This window comes from Polistes dominula, unplaced genomic scaffold (genome assembly GCF_049000335.1).
Source record: "Polistes dominula isolate Pdom_NZ unplaced genomic scaffold, Pdom_raw_medaka contig_31, whole genome shotgun sequence".
Classification (NCBI taxonomy): Eukaryota; Metazoa; Arthropoda; class Insecta; order Hymenoptera; family Vespidae; genus Polistes; species Polistes dominula.
In genome coordinates, this window is record NW_028300925.1 from 3,151,154 (window position 1) to 3,176,498 (window position 25,345).

General features: G+C 31.4%; 2 protein-coding genes across 9 annotated transcripts; one reads left to right on the forward strand and one right to left on the reverse strand.

The window, feature by feature from the left end:
- Positions 1-13: 13 nt before the first annotated feature.
- On the reverse strand, positions 14-25,345 carry superdeath (Suppressor of ER stress-induced death). 4 transcript variants are annotated; one of them, XM_015329113.2, is made up of 16 exons: positions 25,210-25,319; positions 8,781-8,993; positions 5,951-6,320; positions 4,803-5,101; positions 3,452-3,610; positions 3,065-3,364; positions 2,778-2,961; positions 2,524-2,680; positions 2,373-2,454; positions 2,111-2,294; positions 1,839-2,046; positions 1,491-1,768; positions 1,216-1,415; positions 816-1,127; positions 656-737; positions 14-583 (listed from the first exon to the last, which is right to left on the reverse strand). In XM_015329113.2, exons 2-16 carry the CDS (start codon positions 8,840-8,842, stop codon positions 434-436), a joined length of 3,027 nt encoding a protein of 1,008 aa, XP_015184599.1. In that variant the 5' UTR covers positions 8,843-8,993; positions 25,210-25,319; the 3' UTR covers positions 14-433. The 4 variants fall into 4 exon arrangements, with proteins under 4 accessions (XP_015184599.1, XP_015184602.1, XP_015184603.1 ...); XM_015329116.2 differs by lacking the exon at positions 8,781-8,993 and having other exon boundaries at positions 25,210-25,345; XM_015329117.2 differs by lacking the exons at positions 8,781-8,993; positions 25,210-25,319 and adding an exon at positions 24,717-24,735.
- On the forward strand, positions 15,207-22,380 carry LOC107070686 (organic cation transporter protein). Of its 5 annotated transcripts, none has more exons than XM_015329118.2 (3): positions 15,207-15,275; positions 19,833-19,905; positions 20,087-22,380. In XM_015329118.2, exon 3 carries the CDS (start codon positions 20,316-20,318, stop codon positions 21,996-21,998), a length of 1,683 nt encoding a protein of 560 aa, XP_015184604.1. In that variant the 5' UTR covers positions 15,207-15,275; positions 19,833-19,905; positions 20,087-20,315; the 3' UTR covers positions 21,999-22,380. The 5 variants fall into 5 exon arrangements, with proteins under 5 accessions (XP_015184604.1, XP_089027443.1, XP_089027444.1 ...); XM_089171317.1 differs by lacking the exon at positions 15,207-15,275 and adding an exon at positions 15,341-15,430; XM_089171318.1 differs by lacking the exon at positions 15,207-15,275 and adding an exon at positions 15,695-15,966.

Here is a 25,345-nt window from a genome sequence, read left to right on the forward strand (position 1 = left end):
TCTGGCCAATATATTTTTTTCTTCAACAATCACTCATTGTTTTATTATTTATTTCACATTATATTATTCACGATTATCCATAAATCATTAGCCTCTTTCATATCATTGTGACGTATACTCTAAATATTATTCGTATAATACACATATTAATGTCGCGCACATATTTACAGATACATATAAAAACGCTTAAATATTATACTCTCTTGGGAACTTATTTAAACATTAAGTTCGTATCAATTTTTCTTTTTTTTTTTTTTTAATAGCATATATGCTTAACCAGAGTAAATGAGATGCGAGTTGCAAAAGATGTTTTAAAAACGTATTACGACTTTCATCAATATTAAAACGACGTACCACGATAATCCGCTATTTTAAATGCGGCATTTGAACAATCAATGATCATTATATACCTATAGTAATCATTTGATCAGGATTACGCGGTATTTCTTTGCAACCAATCACGAATCGTCACGTAATTATTGTCTAACCATCGTATATTTGCTTGAGCTTGTTCTACAGCTTGCTGGACGGTTCTGGTTGCACTACCAAGTTCATTTTTGTTCTCATTTATGAAATCGGTTAACTATAAGAAATGAAATATAATATTATTTACGATTGCAAAAGATAGAAACAATTGGAATATGAAAAAACTTACATCGTTGAGTTCATACTCTGTGTTGATACCTCTGGTCGCTGATTTAATGATATTGTTCATCAAAAGTAATGAAGTACCGAAACTAAAAGAAAAGATTGAGACTTATAATGAAAAATTCTTGAGACTTAAAAAATAAAATGATCAAATTTGAAAAACGTACTATTCTAGTAGACGACTCCATTTGTTCCTGAGATAATTGAAAGCCAGAGGATGACCGATAACATTTCTAGCAACAGATCCGAAGACTCTCGTTGCATCTTGCTTTCTGATACCAGAATTTTCAGTAACTGCCCAATCTAAATATCTACTTAAGATCCAAACTTCTCGACTACAGCCAAGGGCCTGTAATAGCAAGTCTTTTTCCGAGCCCACATTGGTATTTAAGTATCTTTGCCAAGCAAAGTCCCATTCGACTTGACCACCCGCCCGTATGGCGGTACAATAAACCACACTCTTCAGATTTGGTGAAATTCTTAATTTACAAGAAAAAAATAATCTTATTCACTCTTTTTCATTTTTTTATTTTTAAATAAAAAGAAGATAACGAGTTAGTCACTTACGGATTATTCGTATCAGGATCTGGCGTTTTACGCCAATTGTAAAATTGATTAGCTGCATTACCAACGCAATCTTCGTGACCAAAAGTACATGCCCAATTAAGAACATCGATTCTTGTAAATACTGTTAATTGTGGATCACCAGGTTTGTCCGAAAATCCAACTTGCTTGTACACATTATCCAAAAGTTCCAGTGTGTAAAGCTTAAAGAATAAATCAAATTGTTATATTCGATAATATCAGATTTCCAATGAAAATCTATTAATGTTTTCACATACCCTAAATTTATCGTAACCAGGTAACATTATTAACATATCGTCTAAATAATTCAATGCAGTTAGGGCAGATTTCCATGGTAAATATTCGGTCTCGTGTGCCAAATAAGATGTGACGTCTAAAGCAATCGAGTAATCTAGTCTACCTGCTCTAGCCAAATTGAGAGCATCATCGATCAACTGTGCTCTATTGATCGTCGATATGTCCTTGAAGTTATCCTTATTTAACTGTTTTATAATTAATTGCCAATTAGCTCTATCGTAATTGACTCGATAGTAACCTGTTAAATTGATTTAATTTTTTTATAAAGAATTCAAAATTTCAAGAAAATAATATATATATATAAGTACCGGTTTCAAGGACGTTGAAAATAACCCATTGATGTGCGGTAGCATTTAAACTCGGCAAATTAACCGTACGTTCTGCTTTCATCCAATGGTTAGGCTGAGTCCTATTGAAATTTAATTCTTGTTCGTTCGTGTACGTAATAGGAATCCACCAAAGTGGTTCAGGTTCTTTCTTAGTAGTCATAGAACTATTTTGGAGCATGAAACGTTCCTAAAGAGATACAAAGTTAAAGGAAACTCTTACAGATTATAGATAGAGCAAAAAATAAACCAACCTGAGTTAGAGTGGCAGCACCATTAAGATAATTTCGTGTTACGGTAACTACGGGGAAGCCAGTTTGAAGGGTCCATGTATCCATAATTTGTTGGACCGTAATAGTTGGATCTAAAACCTTATCCTTATGCGCTTGTTTCGTAAGAGCGTTCCATAAATCGTTTTGTTCGGCACTTTGGTATGCTCTATAGAAAAATAAATATGAAAATATGTTGATTTTTATTTTAATCTTAAAAATTAATATTAATTAAATAATTAATTACTTTTCTGTCAAATAATTCGTGAGTCCTCGTTTGAAAACATCCGTTGTAAGAAAATGATCCATCATTCTGAGGATAGAAGCACCTGCAAAACGTGAAGATTAATGTAATTGAGATTGAAATCTTTCAATGATATATTTCAATCGTGGTGCACCTTTTTCGTAAGAAATTCTATCGAAAATTTCACTAATCTCATCTGGATGTCCAACTTCTATAGATATAGGGTGAGAAGATTGTAAAGCATCTAATCCAAAGACCGATTGAACATCGTTAACCACAAATTGTTCTAAAACTTTCCACGATGGTTCTACCTAAAATATCGTATCAATATTTGTTTCGTAAAAATAAACAAGAAAATAAAAAAAAAAATAAAAAGAAATAAAACAGAAAAAATTTATGATCACTAACCGCGTTCATTCCGATGTATTCCACGTAACTGGCGAATCCTTCGTTCAACCACAAATCCGACCACCAACTTGGTGTTACTAAATTTCCAAACCATTGATGTGCCAATTCATGAGCCACTACTGTTGCTACTCTTTGCAAATTGCTACTGGTTGATACTCGTTCTTGATACAACATAGCCGTTTCTCTGTAATCATATTCATTCAAATTATAAACAAAAATTATTAAATTATCCGATAGTTTGGAATAAAAAAAAAAAAAAAGGAGATAAAAACTTTTACTCGAGTTACCTGTAAGTGATCAATCCCCAGTTTTCCATAGCTCCAGCTGAAAAATCAGGTAAAGCAACCATATCCATTTTTGGCAGGGGAAACTTTATTTTAAAGTAATCCTCGTAATATTCAAGTATCTTCGGTCCGATATCCAAACTGTAGTGAGATTGGTTAATTGCTTCTTTGCGTGCCCAAACTCTGAAGTTTCTAGACTCCGATTTTAACATTTCGAAGTCAGAAACTATAAAAGCTACCAAATAAGTAGACATTGGTACGGATTGTTCATAATGATCCCATTCGTACGTGGGTAAACCAGGCCTATCGATGATGATAATAATAATAATAATCAATGCTTTGATTTTTTCTTACTTATTAATAAACGAATAAATAATTTAAATATCTCACATTGGTTCAGGTTGTCCTTTTCTCGGCATATTCGAAATAGATGTCATATTTCTAGGACGACCTATGCTAATCTGGAATTTAGCTTTCATGGCTGGTTCATCGAAGCAAGGAAAGGCACGACGAGCGTCCGTTGCTTGAAATTGAGTCGTAGCAATCCATCTATAATTCAAGGATCGCGAAACCTTTGGTAAACATTCATCTGAAGGAAAACGACGGTTCTTAAAGTTTCACTGATAAACGCAATCTTCTTCTTATTACCTTCAGGCTAAAACTCTTTCAATAGAAACTAAACGATCTTCTTTTAGAAGTAAAAACTTCTTTAGAATGAGGGTGATTTGAAAAAGAAATAAACAAACATATATAGATCTATAGGATTTAGTCTAAGAGAGAATGAGATAGAATGTGTTTATATGCAACTGCATACTACGAAGCGTATTAATTACAAAATAAAAGTTCAATTTTTATTATTATTTATAAAAACATTACGCCTTTAGGAATGCAACTCTCCAGACACACTTTGAATTTTCTGCCCGAAAGATAAACGTGTATGAACAGTTTGGGTATCAAAAAAATTCCGTCCCAGTAGATAGTGTTCGCAAGCAACATTTTCAAAGTGTGTCTGAAGAGTTGCATTCTTACAGGCGCGCATTATTATAATTATTAAATAAATAATTATATAATAAATTATCTCACTCCTGATTCAATGCACTCATCTCATTCTCTCAAAATTTGCTTCTTTTTTATGAAAAAATTCTAAAGGTAGATAATATTGCACAATAGTCGATTCAAAAGACGACTAATTTTTTACGAGATCATTTAGAGTAGAAATAAATTGAATGAACCTGTAACATCGTCGTCTTCTTTCAACTTCCTTCACTTTCGATCAGAGAAAGTATGACATACATACATATGTAAGCATACTTAATATTTCGAACATAAAATCAATGAAATTTCAGATCGAGTATCGACTTGAATAACTTTAAAGATTTACTTTCATCTATTTAATATCGAATTGTAATTATTAATCCTCTATATATATCAACATTTATATTAAAAGATTTAATCTTAGTAGATATTTATAACTATCGTATAAATAGAATGAGATAATGTTAATTCGATCTATTGAAAGAGAATTCCAATAAGAAAAGATTCTTATCTTAACGAATCGTATCAATGCATTCGTTATAAATAATACATAAACTATTTAACCTATTAACGATTATCCGATCTGATTGCATTTTAATGGCCTTTTTTTCATTCGGAAAAAAAAAAAAAAAATCAAAAAGAATAAAACGTTTAAACTCGTTTTGCGATAGAATCTCGAATTATTATTGATATAATATTAAGTTACCTCGTTTGATTGCCGACGGTGTATGAGCTTCTGTAGAAACCTTGAAGGTAATCATTCAGGTGACCAACGAACTTGAGATGCACCAAGTATTGCTTTCCCTCCTTCAACGTGTCTGACGTTTTAATTACATGGAATTGCCTTTCTGTGTCGTTTTTCTGCTCGACGATTGTAATCGGTTTTGTTTTATTACCAGACATAGAAAATTCTCTTATACTTGTAAGAGATTCGTCGATTTTCATGTCGGTTGCATGAAGCGTAACATTGTTCGTATTTTCTGTTACGTTTACTAAAATTGTTACCTGAAATTTGTCAACAAATGTTTGTCATCGTAATGAAATAAATTTGAAAATGTGTCCTAACATTTTTATAATCGATAAAATCTCTTTTTGTTTTTTTTTTTCGTTTAAAAATCTCTCAATAATAAGAATAATAATTGAATAGGATTAAAGGAAAGGTAATAACATCATCGGCTCCTTTCTAATGATCAATGAAACTTCTCTTTTCTCATTGTTTACCGTTGCCACTCTGTTCAATGAGAAATGAAGTGGCATTCCTTACTTTCTAATTGTGATCGGCCAGCTGTGATAGTTTCGAACAGGTACTTTCACCTTTGAGCCACCAAAGTGTTATCGTATCTTATGCGTTTCCATTTGAAACTTTACAGAAATAGAATGAGAGAATAAAAAATGAAAGACTTTAATGAAAAAAAAAAGAAAAAAAGAAACACGAAACTGGAAAGAAGTGAAATGTTCGAAGTCAAATGGGAAAACGAAAATTCAATTGCCAGTTGAAATTGAATTTACATATATATATATCAATAGATTTAGATTCATTTGTGACAAAGTAAAAGTACGACATCTTCGTGGATAAAATCGTAAAATGTTGGAACTTTCGAAAATGGATCGATGGTCAAAAAGTTAGCGAAGTGAAATTTGTTATCCCGAGAATTTGGTACATTGGAAATCGATTTGTAATTTTAATGGGAAATGAAAGAGACAGAGTGACGAAATAATTTACATTTGAATTGACATCGATTGGAATGATAAAGACCTTTCTAACGTTTTCTTCTTAAACCATTAGATAATTATCTTATTCGTCTTTCCTTTTGATATGTAAATGTAATTTAAATATCAACGTAACACACGTACCTCACCGTTGAAAGTGAAGTTTCCTTCCCATATGAAAGGTACGAGCCTTAACTCGTATGATTCCGGTATAACCGATTTCGGTAATCTGACATCAATTTTCTTTTTGTTCGACAAATCAACGGAAAATATCCTACTTGTATCTCGACTATTATTAGTATTCGCGTTATCGCATTTCATTTGTTTCTCTTCGAGACATGGTGCATAATGATAAACCAATAATCCGGTTACCACCAAAGAAATGAGAAATATTGTACAAATGAAGAAAGCACCGCAACGTGAAATTGTGCATCCTTTAGTTCGTCCGAATGTTGTTGTGTGCGCATCCATCATTGCCAGTACCTCATGAGATTGAGTCATATCATGTGTGCACCTAAAAAACGACAGAATACAAATTAATATTATTTTTTTATCTTTAGAAACTTCACACAATCATATTATTATTATTTTATAGAAAATTTCAAACGTTTCAAACTTGACCTAACTCGTTAATTATGCAAAACATTACAAATGCAACAAAAACAACGATCTTAACATCACAATGAATAAAATCTAATGGGTTTTTTTGTTGTTGTTCATAAAAACGAAAGATAACAATAATCTTTAAAGTTTTACGATAAAACTACGTTTTTTGGATCATTGTTCAAAGGAGGTTAAGGTAAACTATCATTATAAGTAATTTCACGTAGTACGGAGAACGTGTCAAGGATAAGAAACGTAAGGATAATGAAGATTCTTGAATCGTACCTAGCCGATTTCATTCGTCAGAGATTTACTGAACTAAGACGTGATAGTAATCGATAAGTATGTGTTGATTACACAATTGAAGATGCTAGCAATCGATCTATTCAATTTACTTGCAATCTTTGTACAAGCTTTTTTTTATAGAAATAATACAAATATTATACTATCCGGTTCAGTATCCTCATAACTATAATAATCCCATACAATATATTTTTCCACGAGAAATATAAGCAATGTATACATATATGTCTGTATGTAGTAGAGTACGCACGCGATACCTTACATCACAAGTCAAAAGGAAAACAGATTTTATCTCACGGCAAAATTTTCCGCTTGACTTCGAAGCCTTAAAAAGAAACAAACGTTGAAAGAACGAAGAAACAAACTTGTTCCTTCGTAGTCATACAATAATACCTACGTGTAAAATTATCGTCTCACAATTTCATATAATTTTCAAATGAAATCCCTTTTATATATATATATATATATGTATTTGTTAATCCCTATTATTTTAAAGAATGAATTGTTATGTTAAATCTTTGAAATGAGAAAAGCTCACGTTGGTTAGAAAAAATTTAACGTTAACTTCAACGTCCCTTCCGGCCAAAGATTTACACAACGTAATTAAATTACTACAAGCGACTAAACAAGGATTGCATATACGAGAGAGAATGAGAGAGAGAGACAGAGAGAGAGAGAGAGAGAGAGAGAGAGAGAAATGGGTGGACGATGGATGGTTGGATTGTTTTAAAGCACTTCAACTCGTTGTCGTCTACCACCACACAATTTTTTTTTGTTGCTTTGAATTTTCTTTTTTTATCAATGAAATATATATATATAAAAAAAAAAAAATGTTTTCACGACTGGAAAAGATTGACGCAGATAAAAACATGTTTTTCTTTGATTAACAACAATCATGTAGAATGAAAAGTACATCAAACGATATACACATGTAGTTCAATAAGAAGAGATTAGATATTGTAAGTTTTTCTCTCTTCATCTGCTGAAAGAAGTAATCAACAAATTGCAATTTACACGCTCACTATTTCATTGCTAAATATTACGAGATAAACGTTTTATTTGTTTTTTTATTTTTTTTATTTTTTTTATTTTTTTTTTTCCAAGAATATGCGTTAACGAACTAACAGAGAGAGAGAGAAAAAAGGCCGACTAAATAATGAGATCATTGCTGACGCGAGTATTATTATTATTATTTTTTCTCATTTAAAAGGAAAATGAGTTATTTCAAAGAATATCAAAACGTATTAAATATTTTTATCATGAGATTTATTTGATTATTATTATTATTATTATTATTATTATTATTCTCTCTCCGTTTCAGTCACTTTCTCTTCGTAACATTCTCCTTTACCTCTTTTAACTCCTCCTTCTTTTCCTCCTCCACCTCCTTACTCTTCTTTCTGTTTTTGTTTATGTTTTTATTATTATCTTAAGAATATTTCAAATTGTCGTTCAATGACATAAGATAAGATTGAAGATTTACGTATTCCGACGAGACAATCCAATAGCAGATGTTAATGTTAATAATAATAATAATAATAATAATAATAATAATAATAATAATACACAGGTAAATAAACGAAATAATTAATTGACTTAGTTTGATTAAACACAGCCGATAAACAATTATTATTATTATTATTATTATTATATTTCACTTAGTAAAATAATCACTGTCTCTCCTTATCAGCTTATCAATTTAATTATCTATCATTAATTTAAACATGTTAATATCGTTTATTATTTATATTTTATAATGATAAATATCACTTCACTTTCTTCTTCAATAAAGGATCGATAAATTCACGTTCGAGACAAATTTATTCGATCAAATATTTCGAATATTAAAACAATCAAAAAAATGAAACAAAATTCCGTGATAAAAAGGAAACTCACTTCCTTTATCCGCAAAAGAAGAGCCTGCGAGTGGCCGTGCGGGTTTTGAAGAGGGGGGGGTGGGGTGGTGGGTTTCAAAATGCTATTCGTATTTCTTCCAAGATGAAAATGTATTTCTTCTGAATGTATATCTTATGAAAACTATAATCAGGATCAGTCGCGAAAAACACACCTCCGTTCGGCTCGAAGTTCCGCGCGCAACTGGCAAGGACGGGAGCCGTAATCCGGCTTCATACTTCTTCCTCCTTACTCTCCTTGCCATCCAAGTTTCCTGCTTGCCCATCTCCGTGGTATCGCTTTCCGTTCTTTCCTTAGCCATCCTTCCTTCCTTCCCACCTGCATACCATCTTCCGGATAAACCGTAAGAAACCCTACAATCGATTTCCTGTTGGATTCGATATATTCCACCTATGATCTTTTGTTATAATACCTTTTTTTATTTTTTATTTTTTTATTTTCAAGGATAATTATCTCTAACATATTTTACACGTTGCCTTCCTCATCAATTGAAATTTTCTAAAACTTACGAAGGAATGACATATTTGTATAATTTTGTTTTTTTAATTAATTAAAGATCAGTGATTTTGATGAAATCTGTTTTTCATTTACATATTTATATTCAAATACTACTCAAACGATTGATTTAAATAATATCGATTACAACGATAACGAAATTAATTGATAATCAATGATTTGGCTTTTTTCGTTTAAAAACATCCGAGTAATTCGAATCTTTGAACCTTGTTTTACGATAATTACAGTAGAAATAAAAATGAGACAAATTAATCGTACATTTTAACGATGTTATAGTACAAGATTATTATTCACTAATAAATTTATCGAGATTGATGATAAATCTGTAACGAACAATGTGTAAAATTACAAGATTTTTCTTTTTCTTTTTTTTTTCTCACGATTAATTAAATTACAACTCTTCGACGGAGGATTAATTTGCAAGTAACGTCAATCCGGTACAACGTGAACGTCAACAATGATTGTTTCGACGATATTTTTCTATTAATAAACAAATTATATGTTATATCCAATGTATACAATAATTTTTCTTTTTTTTTGATAAACAACGAGTCATGGTGTTGTCATATATAAATGTTGTGTTTTAAATTATTTTATATTTTTTGTATGAAATGATATCGATCTATGTAACTTTTCTTATGCTGTTACAAATTTTATTTATTACCTATGTTTAATCGTGCTATTTTATAAAAGTTAGTAACGATCATATATTTTTTATAATGGTAGTTTATGTCTTCGTTTAACTTGCACAAATGTGTAGGGCATAACATATATCAACCCAAGCAAACATGTATATGTATATATAATCGACTAAAGATATAACTTTCCCCTAACATATTTTTCATTGTTCTTTTTTTTTTTTATTGTTATTTCTTCCGCATCTTTTGCCAAAGTCACATATAATTCAAGTGAAACCAGTGATGAACGTTCTTAAAGAGGAACTATCATATTCATATTATCATTTATTTAGGTCGAGTCATAAATAATTTCCATTTTTTATGAGACAAAGAATGGCGTTTCTGCGACTGATAAGTGCAAGACACCTTTCATGGGATTTTTTTTTGGAACTCTTTGCAATTGTTGAAAATATCTAATTGAATTTTGCTCCAATATTACCTTTAAAAGGTTCATCAAAGTCGAAAATACGTCCTACACTCGGTTCATCTTTTAAGATTATATCTCCAGAACGGAATTTTACAAACCAATTTCGGACTGCCCTATCAGTTATCAGTTCTGCACTGTATACGCTGTATATTTTTTCAGCTGCCACTTTAGTGCTATTGCCTCGTTTCAATTCTTACAGCATTACATATCGAATATGCACTTTTTACTATCCAATTTCAGTGGTTAAGAAAAACGGTTAAATGTAACATTGACTATATAAAGAAACATGTGTGCAGATCACACGTGTTAGAAGTGAAATCTTCAAAAACTTAGTTTCGAGAGAATGAGACGAATACAAAATATTTGGTGTAGGATAATTGTATTCTCTTCTTATTTAGTATCACGGCCGTTTCATTGCCTCCCACCGCTGCGTTACATTTTTTCAAATCACACCCATTCTAAAGAAGTTTTTACTTCAAAAAGTTGACAGAAGACTAACTGAATCCTCATCTATACAGTGATATCGAAAAAAACAGATTTTCGACTGACTTTCGGTCACTTATAATAGGTAAATACGAAAAATAGATTCTACATAACCGCGTTGGAAGTAACTTATGACTCGATCTAATAATTCAAGTGAAACCAATGATGAATGTTCTTAAAGAGGAACTATCATATTCATATTATCATTTATATTATTTTAAATTGTAATATTCGTTTGATATATTATCATTTCATAACTTGCTATTGTCACAGTTAAATTTCGATTATTCATCCTGAGTCTGGGCGTTATTTCATTATAAAACCATGGTATATTATATACGGTGAACAAGACCATCTGAATGCCAAGGACAATTTTTTTTTCTTTCCTCATTTCTGGAGAAAATATTCTACAGAAACGTAGGAATGAATCATCAATGAGATATAATTAATAATACCTGTCATCATATCAGAATCATTTCGCACGTTGAGTCATTACACCGATGATGTATTGGATTGTTTGAAACTTTTTTTTTTTTTAACTCAAACCACATCATTTTTATAATTATCTTCTTATATATATATAAATGAAAATGTCAGTTAAATACTTGCTGATAATAATAATACAAAAAAAGCAAACTTTTGTGTAATTTTAATTTGAGAAATTTATGCTTACTTGAAAAGCATTTAAAATGTGCAATACCACATATGGGCCATAACGAAAATCGTACCATTACTTATGCTAGAGTTGCCAAGTGTTTTACAATTATGCTGAATTTGAAATTCCCATTTAAATTTTGTTATCATATAAAAAAAGAAAAAAATATATTTTCTACTAAGAATAATTACAACAATTTGATTCTTATTATAACAATATAACACTATCGAGTTGTAAAGAAAAAAAAATGAGTCATGTGAAAAGAGATAAATGATTATATTAATTTGAAACTTAGAAAACAAGAATGTGTCATAAACATTGGATAATTTAATCGTAAGGATTAAAGGGTATGAAATAGAAGCGTGCGTTCGAGTTGACATATGATCATTTTCAATTAACCAATTGTTGTTGTAGCAATGATCGGTGATATGTGACTTGTCACGTGGGAGAACAAATTTATTGAATCTTATAAAAAAAAAAAAGACAAAAAAAAATGTGTTTGATACTTACGTATTAACGCAACCGCAGCAAAAATGCCGCCAATGCGCTAATCTACACTTTAAATTGTTGCAACAAATCATAGGATAAAAAACTTTATTTAAAATCAAAACACTTTCAACATACAACAAATTTTATTTATAAAAAGTAGTCAATTGGATTTCGGTGGAAAATAATCGGGCCGATATAGAATTTAATATAGATTCAAGACAGTCTCTAACCCTGATGAAACCCTGACGAAATCCTGACGTAACCTTGACGGTTGCTGTGTGCAAACAACAAGGTTGCTCTTTATTAGCGCATTAGCGAAATTTTTGCTGCAATGGCGTTAATACGTAAGTACCACTGTGTTTATTTAAAAAAACATCCAAAAAGAACAAACAAACGAAAGAAAAAATATTTCGAAAGAATAAACAAATTGAATTTTAATAATAATAAGATTGTATTATCTTCCCTTTCCTTCTTCCATCAACTAAACGCTATACTCTTCACGATTATACTGATGAATGAATTTTCGAAACAATTACTTAAAAAGAATATTGAAAGTATGGGGTTAGAGGAAAAGCAGGATCGCTTTTATAGTTTCGATAGGTTAGACGATAATCGAATTTCTTGGAGGAAGAAGCACTCGAGATCTGTATAGGGGCGACTCGAAAATCCTCGTCGGATGTAATCCGATGCCGAAAGGAACGCGGACGTGTTCCTCGTCCATGTTACGATCGGATCAAATTTCATCATTGTGGTATACCCTTACCGAACACGAAACACCATCACACCACTACCACTACACCACCATCATCACTATTCTCATTGCTTCTGTCAATAGTTCGTGCGTATTTTATAAGGGGAAACGAACGAGACTTATCTCCCATATGATATATATCAAGTAAATATTGTTCTTCCAAAAAAAAAAAATAAGTCAAACCTTTTAAAAAATTTGGGTACTTAGGTATTAACGCCACCGCAACAAAAATTCCGCTAATGCGCCAATAAAGAGCAATCTTGTTGTTCGCACAAAACAACCTTGTTGTTTGCACACAGCAACCGTCAGGGTTTCGTCAGGGTTTCGTCAGGGTTAGAGACTGTTTTGAATTTATGTTAAATTCTATATCGGCCCGATTATTTTCCACCGATATCCAATTGTGTGTGACTACTTTTTGTAAATAAAATCTTTTGAATTTTCAAAGTGTTTTGATTTTAAATCAAGTTTTGTTATTCTATGATTTGTCGCAACAATTTAATGTGTAGATTAGCGCATTGGTGATGGCGTTAATACGTAATTACCAAAATTTGTTTAAAAGGGTAAACAGAGACAATGATCTTTTATAAACTTAGGTTAGAATGAAAAGAATTCTAATAAGAAATGTCAATTATTAATCTCTATAGGTATTAAAGTTTGCCGCCAGACAAACGGTAAACTCTTGGGACTTGTATTTTGCTACTACTAGCACGTATCATTATCCACTTGGCACACGCACGCTGACTTCCTCCTTGCGCCTCGTATATGCTCTTAAACTAAATCGTATAATTGGATGACGAGTGATGTACCTTCTGTGTCAACTCGTCCCTCGAACGAAATAACTCGATCTTCTCCCTCTCTCTCTTTCTCTCTATACGAACCGACGTATCCTAATCTTTTTAAAGGACAACCGCCCATTTTAGGAATTCCACCCTCTCCTCCCTTTTGTCATTTCAACCAATCTTTTCCAAATTTTCTTTTGAAATTCTTGCATATCGTTCAACGAGCGGGATCATGATTTACCTACACTTATTTCGATGTAACACGATTACAGCATTTAAATAGATAAGATGATATATTTAGAACGGTTTTATATTCCGTTAGGTGAGAAATATTTTGCTTTTTCTCTTTTTTTATCTCCTTTTTTTTTAATATGATAAGCAAAGATAAAAATCAATGTAATACCGTTTGAACGTGGATTGCGTGCCGGTAACTGGTATATGTATGTGCAGTAATTAATGTATTCGCACGGTACTTTCATACCAAAAGCGTATAGCTTAACGATTCGTTCCGCGAGATAATTTAGATTCGTTTCGATTGCTATAAAGAACCTTCGAAATATTCCTTCAATTTAATTCTACAAACTCTTATATATATATATATATATTCTTCCTCAATTATTTATGTTTCATCATTTTCTTCACTAATTTTGAGCAAAACAATTTGCATATAATAAACTTGTATCTACCTTTTGACGTAGAAATATTTTTAATTTTAATCAACTTGGATTGTACAAAGAAACTCTATTTACCTTTGATTCACAGCTGGAAAGGTTATCTACCGAATCACTGAATCATGATTTAATCAACTAATTTTCCTTTTACTTTTATACAATCACGGAAGAGAAATAAAAAAAAAAATAAATCAAATAAAATATTTATCACGTTTCAAAGTTCCTTTTTTTTTTTTTTATCTGTTTATCTTCATTATAATTTGAATTAATTATTCGTACTTTGTTTTCAATTAAAATATCATTATTTTCAAATGAAAATAAAATTGTGAATAATGATGTTGCGATGAAGAATAAAGAAAGTGGTATAGTTATCATAAGTAAACTGATAAGTATATATACAGGGTGGGCCAATAATTCTGTCCAGTTAGAATATTGTCGTTGTTTATAAAAATATGAACAATTTCTTGTACGCAACTTATACGGCATGATGAGGGATATTTTTTGGCTTGAACTTGAGGAAGATTTTAAGGTCACCTGCATTTTTTTTTTAAATGGAACCTTATATTTTCTTTTTTACACTATTCGATTCCTTGTTTTATATCCCGCCTTCGTTTTAAGAATCACCCTGTACATAGCTGATATAAAACATCAAATATCTCGTAAACTATTGACATTTCAATGATCTTCATTAAATACTTTTTAACGAAGAATAAAAAAAGGAATCGAACAGTGTAAAAAAAAAATATAAGATTCAATTTAAAAAAAAAAGTGCAAGTGCATCTAGCGGGTGCATCGATGCATTTTCGAAAAAAGTAAAATCATAGAAAGTTCACACTTGTTATGCCATATAACTTTTTCCTCTATGATTTTTGTTTATTGTTACTTAAAAAAAAAAAAAAGTTATTATCCGCCTACGTTTTAAGAATCACCCTGTATACATAAATCAAAGATAATTCATTAGACAAAGTACAAAAGTCGTTAACAAAAATCCACCAAAATATCATTCCCCCATAAGATTAAATAATTGACAAATATTACTCATCGTGAGGGTTAATGATCAACGATAAGGGCTATATAATGTCCTGTTATTTAGTAAAGCTTGGAATGCAGTACTAAATTCCTTCACCAGAGTGCTTGGAAAACTTAGAAAGCATCGTGTGTCGAGAGTGTGTGAGAGCAGAACGATGTCAAGCTTTTAACGGTACGTCTTTCTTCGTTTCTTCTGGTTTTTATTTTTTTTTTATTTTTTTTTTTTTGTGTGTGCAAAATCTTCATCTTCATTTTCTTCTGATCGTAAAAACACAGTAACACACATCACACAAATTCATCCGAGACACATCAAAGATATCCAAATGAGTAAGTAAAAAAAAATCTCTTTCATAAGATCACTTCCGAATAATAAAAAAAAAAATGAATCATAAGTCAGTGGTTTCTTAATTTCCGCTTCCGACGAAAAAAACATAAGAAGAAGAAGAAGAAAAAAAATGAAATCTCCTCGTGACTATAATATATTTCCGTATCGCGAGAACTTGATAATAATCGGTGCGATAATAATATGAAACATACGTAATTCGTAGTAGGAAAAAAAAAGACAAGAAAAGAAAAGAAATAAATGGGGGAGGGAAAAAAGAAATAACCGGTTTTGATGTTTTTATCGCGATGATAGAAGCCAAAGTTCCTTTCCCCGATTCTTGGTAATTCCCCATAGCCAGAGAGTAGCTCTTTGCTATTCGATAGGAGCATTAAATGTTTTTCCTCGGTCGTGTTTCTCCGGCGCCAGGCAGTCGGCAAACCGGATAGCTCGGAACGAACGGGCACACAACAGTTTTCCTCTTCTTCTTGCTTAGATACTTGCATATTTGTGCCTGTGCCCCTTTTACATCCATACATAAGTATGTTATTCGTGTGTGTGTGTTTCTGTGTGTGTTTGTGTCTATGTCTGTTGCATACAAATACGGTAAAAGGTAGAACGAAATCCATTTAAGTATATTGGATCACTAGGCTCTGCTTGGTGTTACCAAGTCTGCAGGTGGTCCTCCCTCTCTCTCATTCTTAACCCCCCCGACTCCCACCAAACCCCCTTTTAAAAATCCAATATACCTTCGATTTCCCACCCTACTTCTTTTACTACAACGACGACGACGACGCAATGATATTAACGAAAAGAGCGTCCTCTCGTTACCGACCGATTCATTCGACTATTCAAATCGTTTTTTTGATGCCCAAAAACCTTCCTTAGTTTGTTTATTTTTTATCATTTCTAATGGTATAATTTTTACTAACAATTATTATTTATAATAAGACACAAACATTTTTAATCTAATCAACGATAACTTTATCAAGGGTTAAAACTATTATCACACATCAATGCGATTATATTCTTTGTGTGTGTGTGTATGTGTTTTCTTATCGCGGTGTTCCGTAATTATCGAATAAATCGTTATCTAATGGTTTTCTAAGTGACAAAGACAAAGAAGATTGAAACAAAGAATTGGAACGAGGCAATGAGATAAAAGTATATCTTTGGTAAATTCGGTTAATGGGACTTTAACTATATATTCTTTCAATCTTTTACGAAGTTAACGGTACGAGCCACGATTAAAAGAATCTCTTTCTCTCTTTCTCTTTCTAAAACCCGTTTGATTTCAAACGTTTCAATTTCAATGAACTTTGATTACATTTTTAATGTTCTTCTTTTTATTCAATATACCATTTTCTCTTTCTTACTTTCTTTCTTACTTTCAATGCTAAGAATCTCGGCTGAAAAATAAGCAAACGAATCAAAGATTAGATTTAAAATAAAAATGAAAAAAACAATCTTATGTAATTCGAAATAATTAATAGAAAGAAAAAGGAAAGTCACTAGACTGGAATCGAAATCCTTGAAGAAGTTGAATCGACTGACATGAGCAACCAACCAAGAACGAATGGAATTGCATCGTTTACCGTTAAACGTTCTCCTCTCTGTTCAATATTATTCTCTTGCAATTTATGGACGAATGGGACACCTAACTGCTTAGTAACTGCTTAAAACGACACGTTCATATTTAAGCACTTGTTAAAATATATACATATATATATATATGCACTTTTGTGTGCCAACGCGTGTTATGAGATAATCACATCGTTCATGAGAAGACTTTTATGGAAAAAGAAAATCATAACTTCGAAGCTTTCAGAGAACATATTTTACATTTAATATCGGACAATGTTATTACATTTTTAAATATTGTCGGACTATAACAAAGTTTTTAACCACGATCGTCGATCTTTTTCTTTATTTATTGAATTGAAAAGTTCTTTAGTATCAGGGTGACTTGAAAATCGCGAAACGAAAGAACGTGAAACCGATGAAACAAAAATAATTAATTAATTAATAAAATTCAACATATAATTTAATTCTATATTATTTAATTCTATATATTAATTAATTAATTAATAAAATTCAGTGTAAAACTATGTTTGTCAACTAATAATTCCGAAGCTACTTAATTTATCTTAATGAAATTAATTTTATTTCACAATAATTCGTTTCGAAGCTTGATTTTCTTTGAAGTAAACTACCGTGTATGTATCGTTCACTTCTACCGTGTGTGATCTGTACAAATCTGTTTTTTTTTTTTTTTAACTATCGTTCAATAATTTTGTACATTGGATTCGAGTAACCAAATTTAGTATTATTCTATAACAAGAAATTACACACAATTTTCAATTATAATTATATTGTACATTGGTCATATTAAAACCTTGCAACATTAATTATTGTTGACCGATAATTTACGAGAATCTCGGTAATAAATTATTCAATAATATGAGAACTCGTATCAATGGTGTATAAAATTAATACAATTATCAAATATTTGTACATTTTGAATTTTAATTTCTGACAATATTTAGTCAAAAATGATTCTACTTTAATTTCAAAATTATCATACGATAAATGATATTTAAACAGCACGTGCTCATACTTGAATCCTATATAGAGTAACGTAATCACTGAACACACTCGTATACCTGACGTCCCACCCCTCGAATACACGAGTTATCTGTCAATAGTCATTTCGTTGCTCGGAACGTTTTATGTTGATGAAACTGACGGCAGGCACGTGCATCGTCAACTTGATAAGAGCTTTCCCTCTCTCTCTTTCTTTCTCTCTCTCTCTCTCTCTCACTCTCTAAGGATCACGATAATTTATATCTAATGTCAAGGACGAATTTTGTAAGATGTTAATAATTGAGATGAGCTTCCCGGCCCATTCGAGTTATTTAAGACGATTAGTTGTTTCGCAGCTCGTTTAACATATTTATCTAATAACAACTACATTTGTGTGTATATATATGTATGTGTGTGTGTGGGTTCGAATAAGTTAAAAATGTATATGAGCGTAACATAACAAACGGAATTATCATTGTTCAACCAATTACTGGCCGGAACAATGGAGAAATATGTATAACTACTACATAGTTATTTACGGTATAAGATAAAAAAAACAAAAAATAACAGAAAGGAAGAAAGAGGTCAGCATACGAGTCAGCATACGTCACACATTTTCCACTTCTCTTTACTAACATAAGTTCATTGACATTTGAAGCCAGTTTTGCTGCTACAGACTCTTGAGAAATACGTTGATCAGTAAACGTACATCCGTTCGTTCTTCCACGGAGTAACGGATCGTAGTAAACCTCGTCGACGTAGTAGACATACTCGCCACTTGCATCGGAGTTAGGTACCTACTCTGCTAATGCATACGCGTTTGACAGGAATACTAAGTGTTGTAGTATACAAGGAAAATGTTTTAATCGAACGAATAAATGTATGAGATCAAATGAGAAAACCGGTTTCACTGATTTTTTTTTGCGACATTCAAACGAATAAGAATTGTTTTTTATTTTCTTTATTTTTATGAATAATTTAATAGTGCGAAGTGACTCGATTTAAAATTAAATACAATACAATCATTTTCAGAATAGAAAATATTTTATCGAATGGATAATTTATTTTAATAATTCATTGACGTCATTTCTATACGGTGTCACGAACTATGTTATAATAAATTAATGCTCTTCATTACGTGTAAGACGAGTTATTTTCAATATTACGAAATGATAATGAAACATTGCAAAGTTTTTTTATTTTTTTCATTCCCTTCTCTTTTGCGTAAAACGTGAAACAAAAATGACGATAATTCAGAAAGTTTTAATTTGTATTTGAATGTATTAAAAAAATGAACAGTATAATACGAACAATTTTTAATTGTTCATGTACTTTAATTTATTTATAATGCATCGTTTATAAGTTGTTTTTTTTTTTTTTTTTGAAATATAATCGAAACAGATAAGAATATTTGAACACCTTGCAAATGGACATATGTTAATGTACAACATTGTTGACTCCACGTTCATCAATTCACAATAATGTTATTCTGACCTATGCAAAAAACGATTGACCTTGAAGATAGCGTGAATTGTATTGTAAAAGACGTTTAGATATCGTATCGATAATTGACTTCCTTAGACGCATACAAATGCAAAACCTTAGAAAATCAATTTACATCGCTTATTCAATTCTTTTCTTTCGAATAAATATTCTCATTGTACGGATATTTCTCAATCATCATCATGTGTCATTTAAATTTGTTTCGTTTTTTTTGCTTTCTTTCTTTTTTTTTTTTTTTTCGTTTAAATATTTAAAATAGAAATGAAATATTCGTATTAGAGTTACGCACTAATATTAATTATTTTGTTCTTTTCTTTTCAGAATTCAACATTGATACTCAACTTTACTGAACGTACTATTATCGTTTCGTTTTCTATTTTTGGAATTACATCAAGTAAGTTGAATTACGTTAACCATAAAATTTATTTGTAAAAATATAAAAATTAACCTCATTCATATACAATTTTCAATATATCAAAATAATAACAATTCAATTGATAAATTGTACAAGGAAAAATTAGTACCTATCACATCTTACATTAATATTATTCTGTTAAATTTTTTTTCCATTGTAGAAAAAATATATTCGAAAAAAAAAGAAACATCACACATACACGTGACACGTGTATCGCAAGGACGACAATCCTTTCTGTATTTAGAAAAAAGAAGAAAGATAGATATCTCCAGTGAACAGTCTTGAGTTCGTCAAACAGGTTAGTTATACGTAGACAGTAGAACGAAGCGGTTCCGAAACACCTTTACGGGATTGTCGATTCGCATACTTTCGATTTCACTGACGACAAGATGGCGAGCGTCGATAATGATTTGGAAGAACTCATGGGACACCTGGGAGAATTTGGGAAATATCAATTCTGGCAATTTTCTTTACACATCGTTGGTGCATTGACTGCCGGATTGCATATGATAACGTTATTGACAGTTGCAGCTGTACCTGCTTACAAATGTGTTGTACCAATAATCAAATCAACTCTCATTGACACGTTTGATGAATCATTGGTCGAAGGTAATGTAACCAACATGATCATGGAACCAAAAGAATTGTCAACGTGTCATTACTTGGACGAATTTAATGTAACACAAAAGTGTGAAGCTTGGACATATGACACGGAATATTTCAAATCGTCACGCGGTATGGAATGGAATTTCGTGTGTTCGCGTAGGTGGATGGGAGCAGTTGCACAATCGTCATATATGTTTGGTGTGTTCGTTGGAGCAGTGACCTTGGGCAGTCTTGCCGATAAATACGGAAGAAAGATCATTTTTTATGTATCCGCGGTATTGCAATTGATACTCGGTACCATGGTCGCATTCGTCAACGAGTATTACACATTCCTTGTAGTGAGATTTTTCTACGGTGTCTTTGGATCAGCTGGATCTTACATAACCGGATTCGTATTGACTATGGAACTCGTGGGAGCATCAAAGAGGACCATGTGCGGTATAATGTTCCAATTAGCTTTCGCAACCGGTTTTATGTTGGTCGCTGCTTGGGGTGCTTTAATCAAGGATCGAACATGGCTGCAAATCATTTACGGACTCCACAGTGCATTAATGTTAGGACACTGGTGGCTCATGGACGAATCCCCCAGATGGTTATGGGCTCAAGGCCGAACTAAAGAAGCAGTGGAGATCGTTAAGAGGGCCCTAAAGATGAACGGAAATAACGTCAACTTAAATAGCGGAAAATTACTCGCGAGATCGCAGATAAAAAAGAGAACTGAAGAGGATCAAACTCATAGTGGAATCGACTTATTGAAAACACCTAATCTTCGAAAAAAGACTTTGAACGTATGTCTCAATTGGTTTGCCAATTCAATCGTTTATTACGGATTATCATTGAATTCTGGAAATCTCGTTGGTAATCCATACTTGATGTTATTCCTGAGTGGTCTAGTCGAAATACCATCTTATATATTTTTGATATTCGTGATGGATCGTACTGGTAGAAGGTGTCTAGTTAGCACGTTCATGTTAATCGGTGGCTTATGCTGCATATGTGCAACATTTATCCCCAAGGATGACGATATAGGAGCAACTCTAACTGTTATTATTGTATTGTTTGGCAAAGCCTGCATTGCTGCATCCTTCGCAGTGATCTACAATTACACAGCCGAATTATTTCCCACGGTGGTGAGGAACACGGCCCTTGGTATTGGTTCAATGTGCGCTCGTCTCAGCGGTGCCCTAACACCTTTGATCATGCTCTTAGACTTCCTCGATCCAAAGGTACCAGCAACGTTATTTGGTATGGTAGCCTTGGCTTCTGGTTTCCTGTCTCTTTACTTGCCAGAAACTGTAAATCAACCTATGCCGGAAACTATCGAGGACGGCGAGAATTTTGGTAAACACGATACGTGTTTTACCACTTGCTTTGGAAGAAGAACTCACGAATCTGTCAATACTAATGACGTTACTTTAGATCATGTTAATAATAGGGAAGAAAAGGATAAATTGGATGAAACTTAACGTTCTTATTCATAACATACACGTAGATTTAATTTGTTGTTTTTTTTTTTTAAATCATTCCTCCTCTCTCTCTCTCTCTCTCTCATGTTTTATTTTTTCAATGGAAAATAATTTTCTTTTAATACAATGTATAAATGCAATTCATATCTTATACTGAAATAATTTCTCTCCACTTAAGAATGATTTTTTTCATTCGTTAAAGTCATTTTGATTCTTATGTTACATCGTTCGACAATGAAATACACGGTACAGGTAAACAAACGCAATTGACGCCAACGCGATCATTAGAAGATAGATAATAAAAATAACCATCGTGTGCCTTTTATCTAGCAGTAATTCAAACTGGTTTTTATATATATATATATATGATTACGACCACATAGCAATCGTTTATTTTCCTCTCCTATGTAAACATAAGAAATATAATTATCTAATTGCAAGTTATGGCCGTAGTAGCGATTATGCGACTTGCAAAAGGACCGATTTTATCGTCTTTGTCATATCAAGATTTAAGACCCACTATTGTTTCTGTTTTTATATAATAATTCATTTTTTTTTTAAATAAATTCTATAATGATATGTAGAAATATATAAATAATATATATATGTACATTATATAATATATTTCTATACATAAATATAATAATATATTTTTACTATTGATATATAAGGTAGGAATATATATAAAGAATATAATATATGTACATTATATATATATAATATATCTTTACACATAAATATAATAAATATATTTTTACTATTGATATATAAGGAAAATAATTATTCTATAATTTTGATTTTTCAAAAAAAAAAAAAATAATTTTTAATTAAGAAATAATATAAGAAATATGTAATAAATTGTAACATAGAAATTTATAAAATAAATATGTAAAAAAAATATGTGTATTAATTAAATGAATTACATTTACTTGGTTTTTTTTTTTTTTTTTTTTTTTTTTTTAATTAAGTATGAAAGATAATATCGTAGATAAATATATTACATGCGTATATATATATATATATATATATATATCTTCTATATTATATTATATCGATTTATTTATAAGTCACTGGTGCACTTCCGCAAAAGTTTTGCCGACAGTGCTAAAGTTAAGGACCGAACGAGATAAGGGAGCGAATGGAGGTTTAAAGCGCTTCTATGACCTTAATCGCACGAGATGCAATTCCAGGATGATCCCCTTATGAGCTATCCTTTGGTCTAGATGGAGCTATCTCTCACACTCATTCTCACTCGTTCTCACACTCTCTTACTCATTCCCCTCTCTCTCTCTCTCTCTCTCTCTCTCTCTCACTCTTTCATTCTTCCTCACACTAAGGTTAGCCTATATCTTCTCACTTAGGTTCTATCCGCGTGTAACAGGCTAATGGAAAAAGTTGATCGTTTCGTGACGGTGACCCAAGCAACCAACGTTTTTCCAATCATAAAGTTTGAAAAACTGTGGCGCGGCTTGGACCAACTTTTTTTTTTTCTTTTCCTTTTTTTTATTTTTTGGTTTTTGTCTTATAATACTTAAACTCTCCTTTTAACTGTTTCATTTTATTATTTGAATTTGTTTTTTCTTGTTGCTGCTGTTGTTTCCTTTTATAACGAAGTACAAAATAATACAAGATACTGAACTTTATACTTTGTATTTTCTTGCTTAAAGTTTTTTTTTATTTTCTATACGATTTTTTTTTTTTTTGAAATTTCGATTGGTGAATTATAATAAATATAATTTATTGTTGTTAGAGTATGTAACTGTGATGAATTTAAATCACTTAGAAAAGGTTTTGCTATGCAAACGTTTAAACGTTACTATCGTAGCGATAGAAAATTCAGGTTATGCCTTTCACTCGTGTTACTTGCTAAATCTATGAAGATATTTCTATAGTCACGCTTGATTGTTTTCTTACATAGTTATTGCTACAATATTATTCAACTAAATTCATCTAATCTTTACTGAAAAAAAACACAAATTCGAATGTTTTTAATCGAATGTTTTGTAATTATACAGTTAAATAATGATTAAAAATATTGAAGTACATATTAAGTCGAGTCATAAATAACTTTCGTTTTTTATGAAACAAAGAATGGCGTTTTTGTGACTAATAAATGCAAGACACCTTTCATGCAGTTTTTTTTGCACTTTTTGCAATTGTTCAACGTATCTATTGGATTTTGTTCCAATATTACCTTGAAAAGGTTCATCAAACTCGGAAATACGTCCTGCACTCGGTTAATCTTTTAAGATCGTATCTACAGAACGGAATTTTACAAACCAATTTCTGACCGCTTTATCAGTTATCAATCCTTCACCGTATACGCTGCATATTTTTGCAGCTGTCACCTTAGTGCTATTGCCTTGTTTCAATTCCTAAAGCATTACATGTCGAATATGCAGTTGTTACTATCGATTTCAGTGGTTAAGGAAAAACGGTTAAGTGTAACATTGACTGCATAAAAAAGTTAACAGAAGACTAACTGAATTCTCACCTATACAGTGATATCAAAAATCCGTTTGTTTCAGTGACTTATAATAGGTAAATACGAAAAATAGATTTTACATAGTCGCGTCGGAAATTACTTATGACTCGATCTGATAAAATGTTTTGTTTACAAAGAGAAAGAGAAAGAGAATTATTCTTTATAAAAAAAAAACATATGACGAAATAAAACAAACTATTTGAATAATTAATTTGAATAAAAAGTAACGTTACCCTTTAACGATTTGTTTGTTTAATTCTAAGTGCAGTCGCGTCCTTCACTTTTTTCCCCCGTAGGTTAAACATATCACTTAAGTAATTATTCTATTCACATAACGTGTCCTGATAAAATGCGTGATGCACCGTGAATGGTTCGACAACATTAAACTTAAGAATGCAATAGAAATATATACACCTAACCATGTCCGTAGAGACCTTTGTTCTCTCGTAAATATCACGTGCACGAAGTGTCGACAATTTGTTTGACATTCATTTTCGACGTAGCCAGTACAAAAAAAAAAAAAAAGAAAAATTAACACAATCATCGTCATTATTATATTTTTATCAATGCTATTTTTCAAACTTATAATAATAATAATAATAATAATAAAAAAAGAACGGAAAAAAATTATTTAACATTTCTAACATTTGAACGTAAATGAAAATTTGTGAAAGTTCATATAACAATCAAAATAAAAATGAAAAAAAGAAGTAGGAATATTCTCACCTGTGATCTTAGATCGGTGTGTTGCCATTCGTCGTGGATGATAATTGAGAAGGTGGATAAGGTGGTTTCATCCAGGACACCTTGTACCGACTATCGCACGTCGTCAACTGAAACTGTGCGTGCAGTTGCGTGCCGG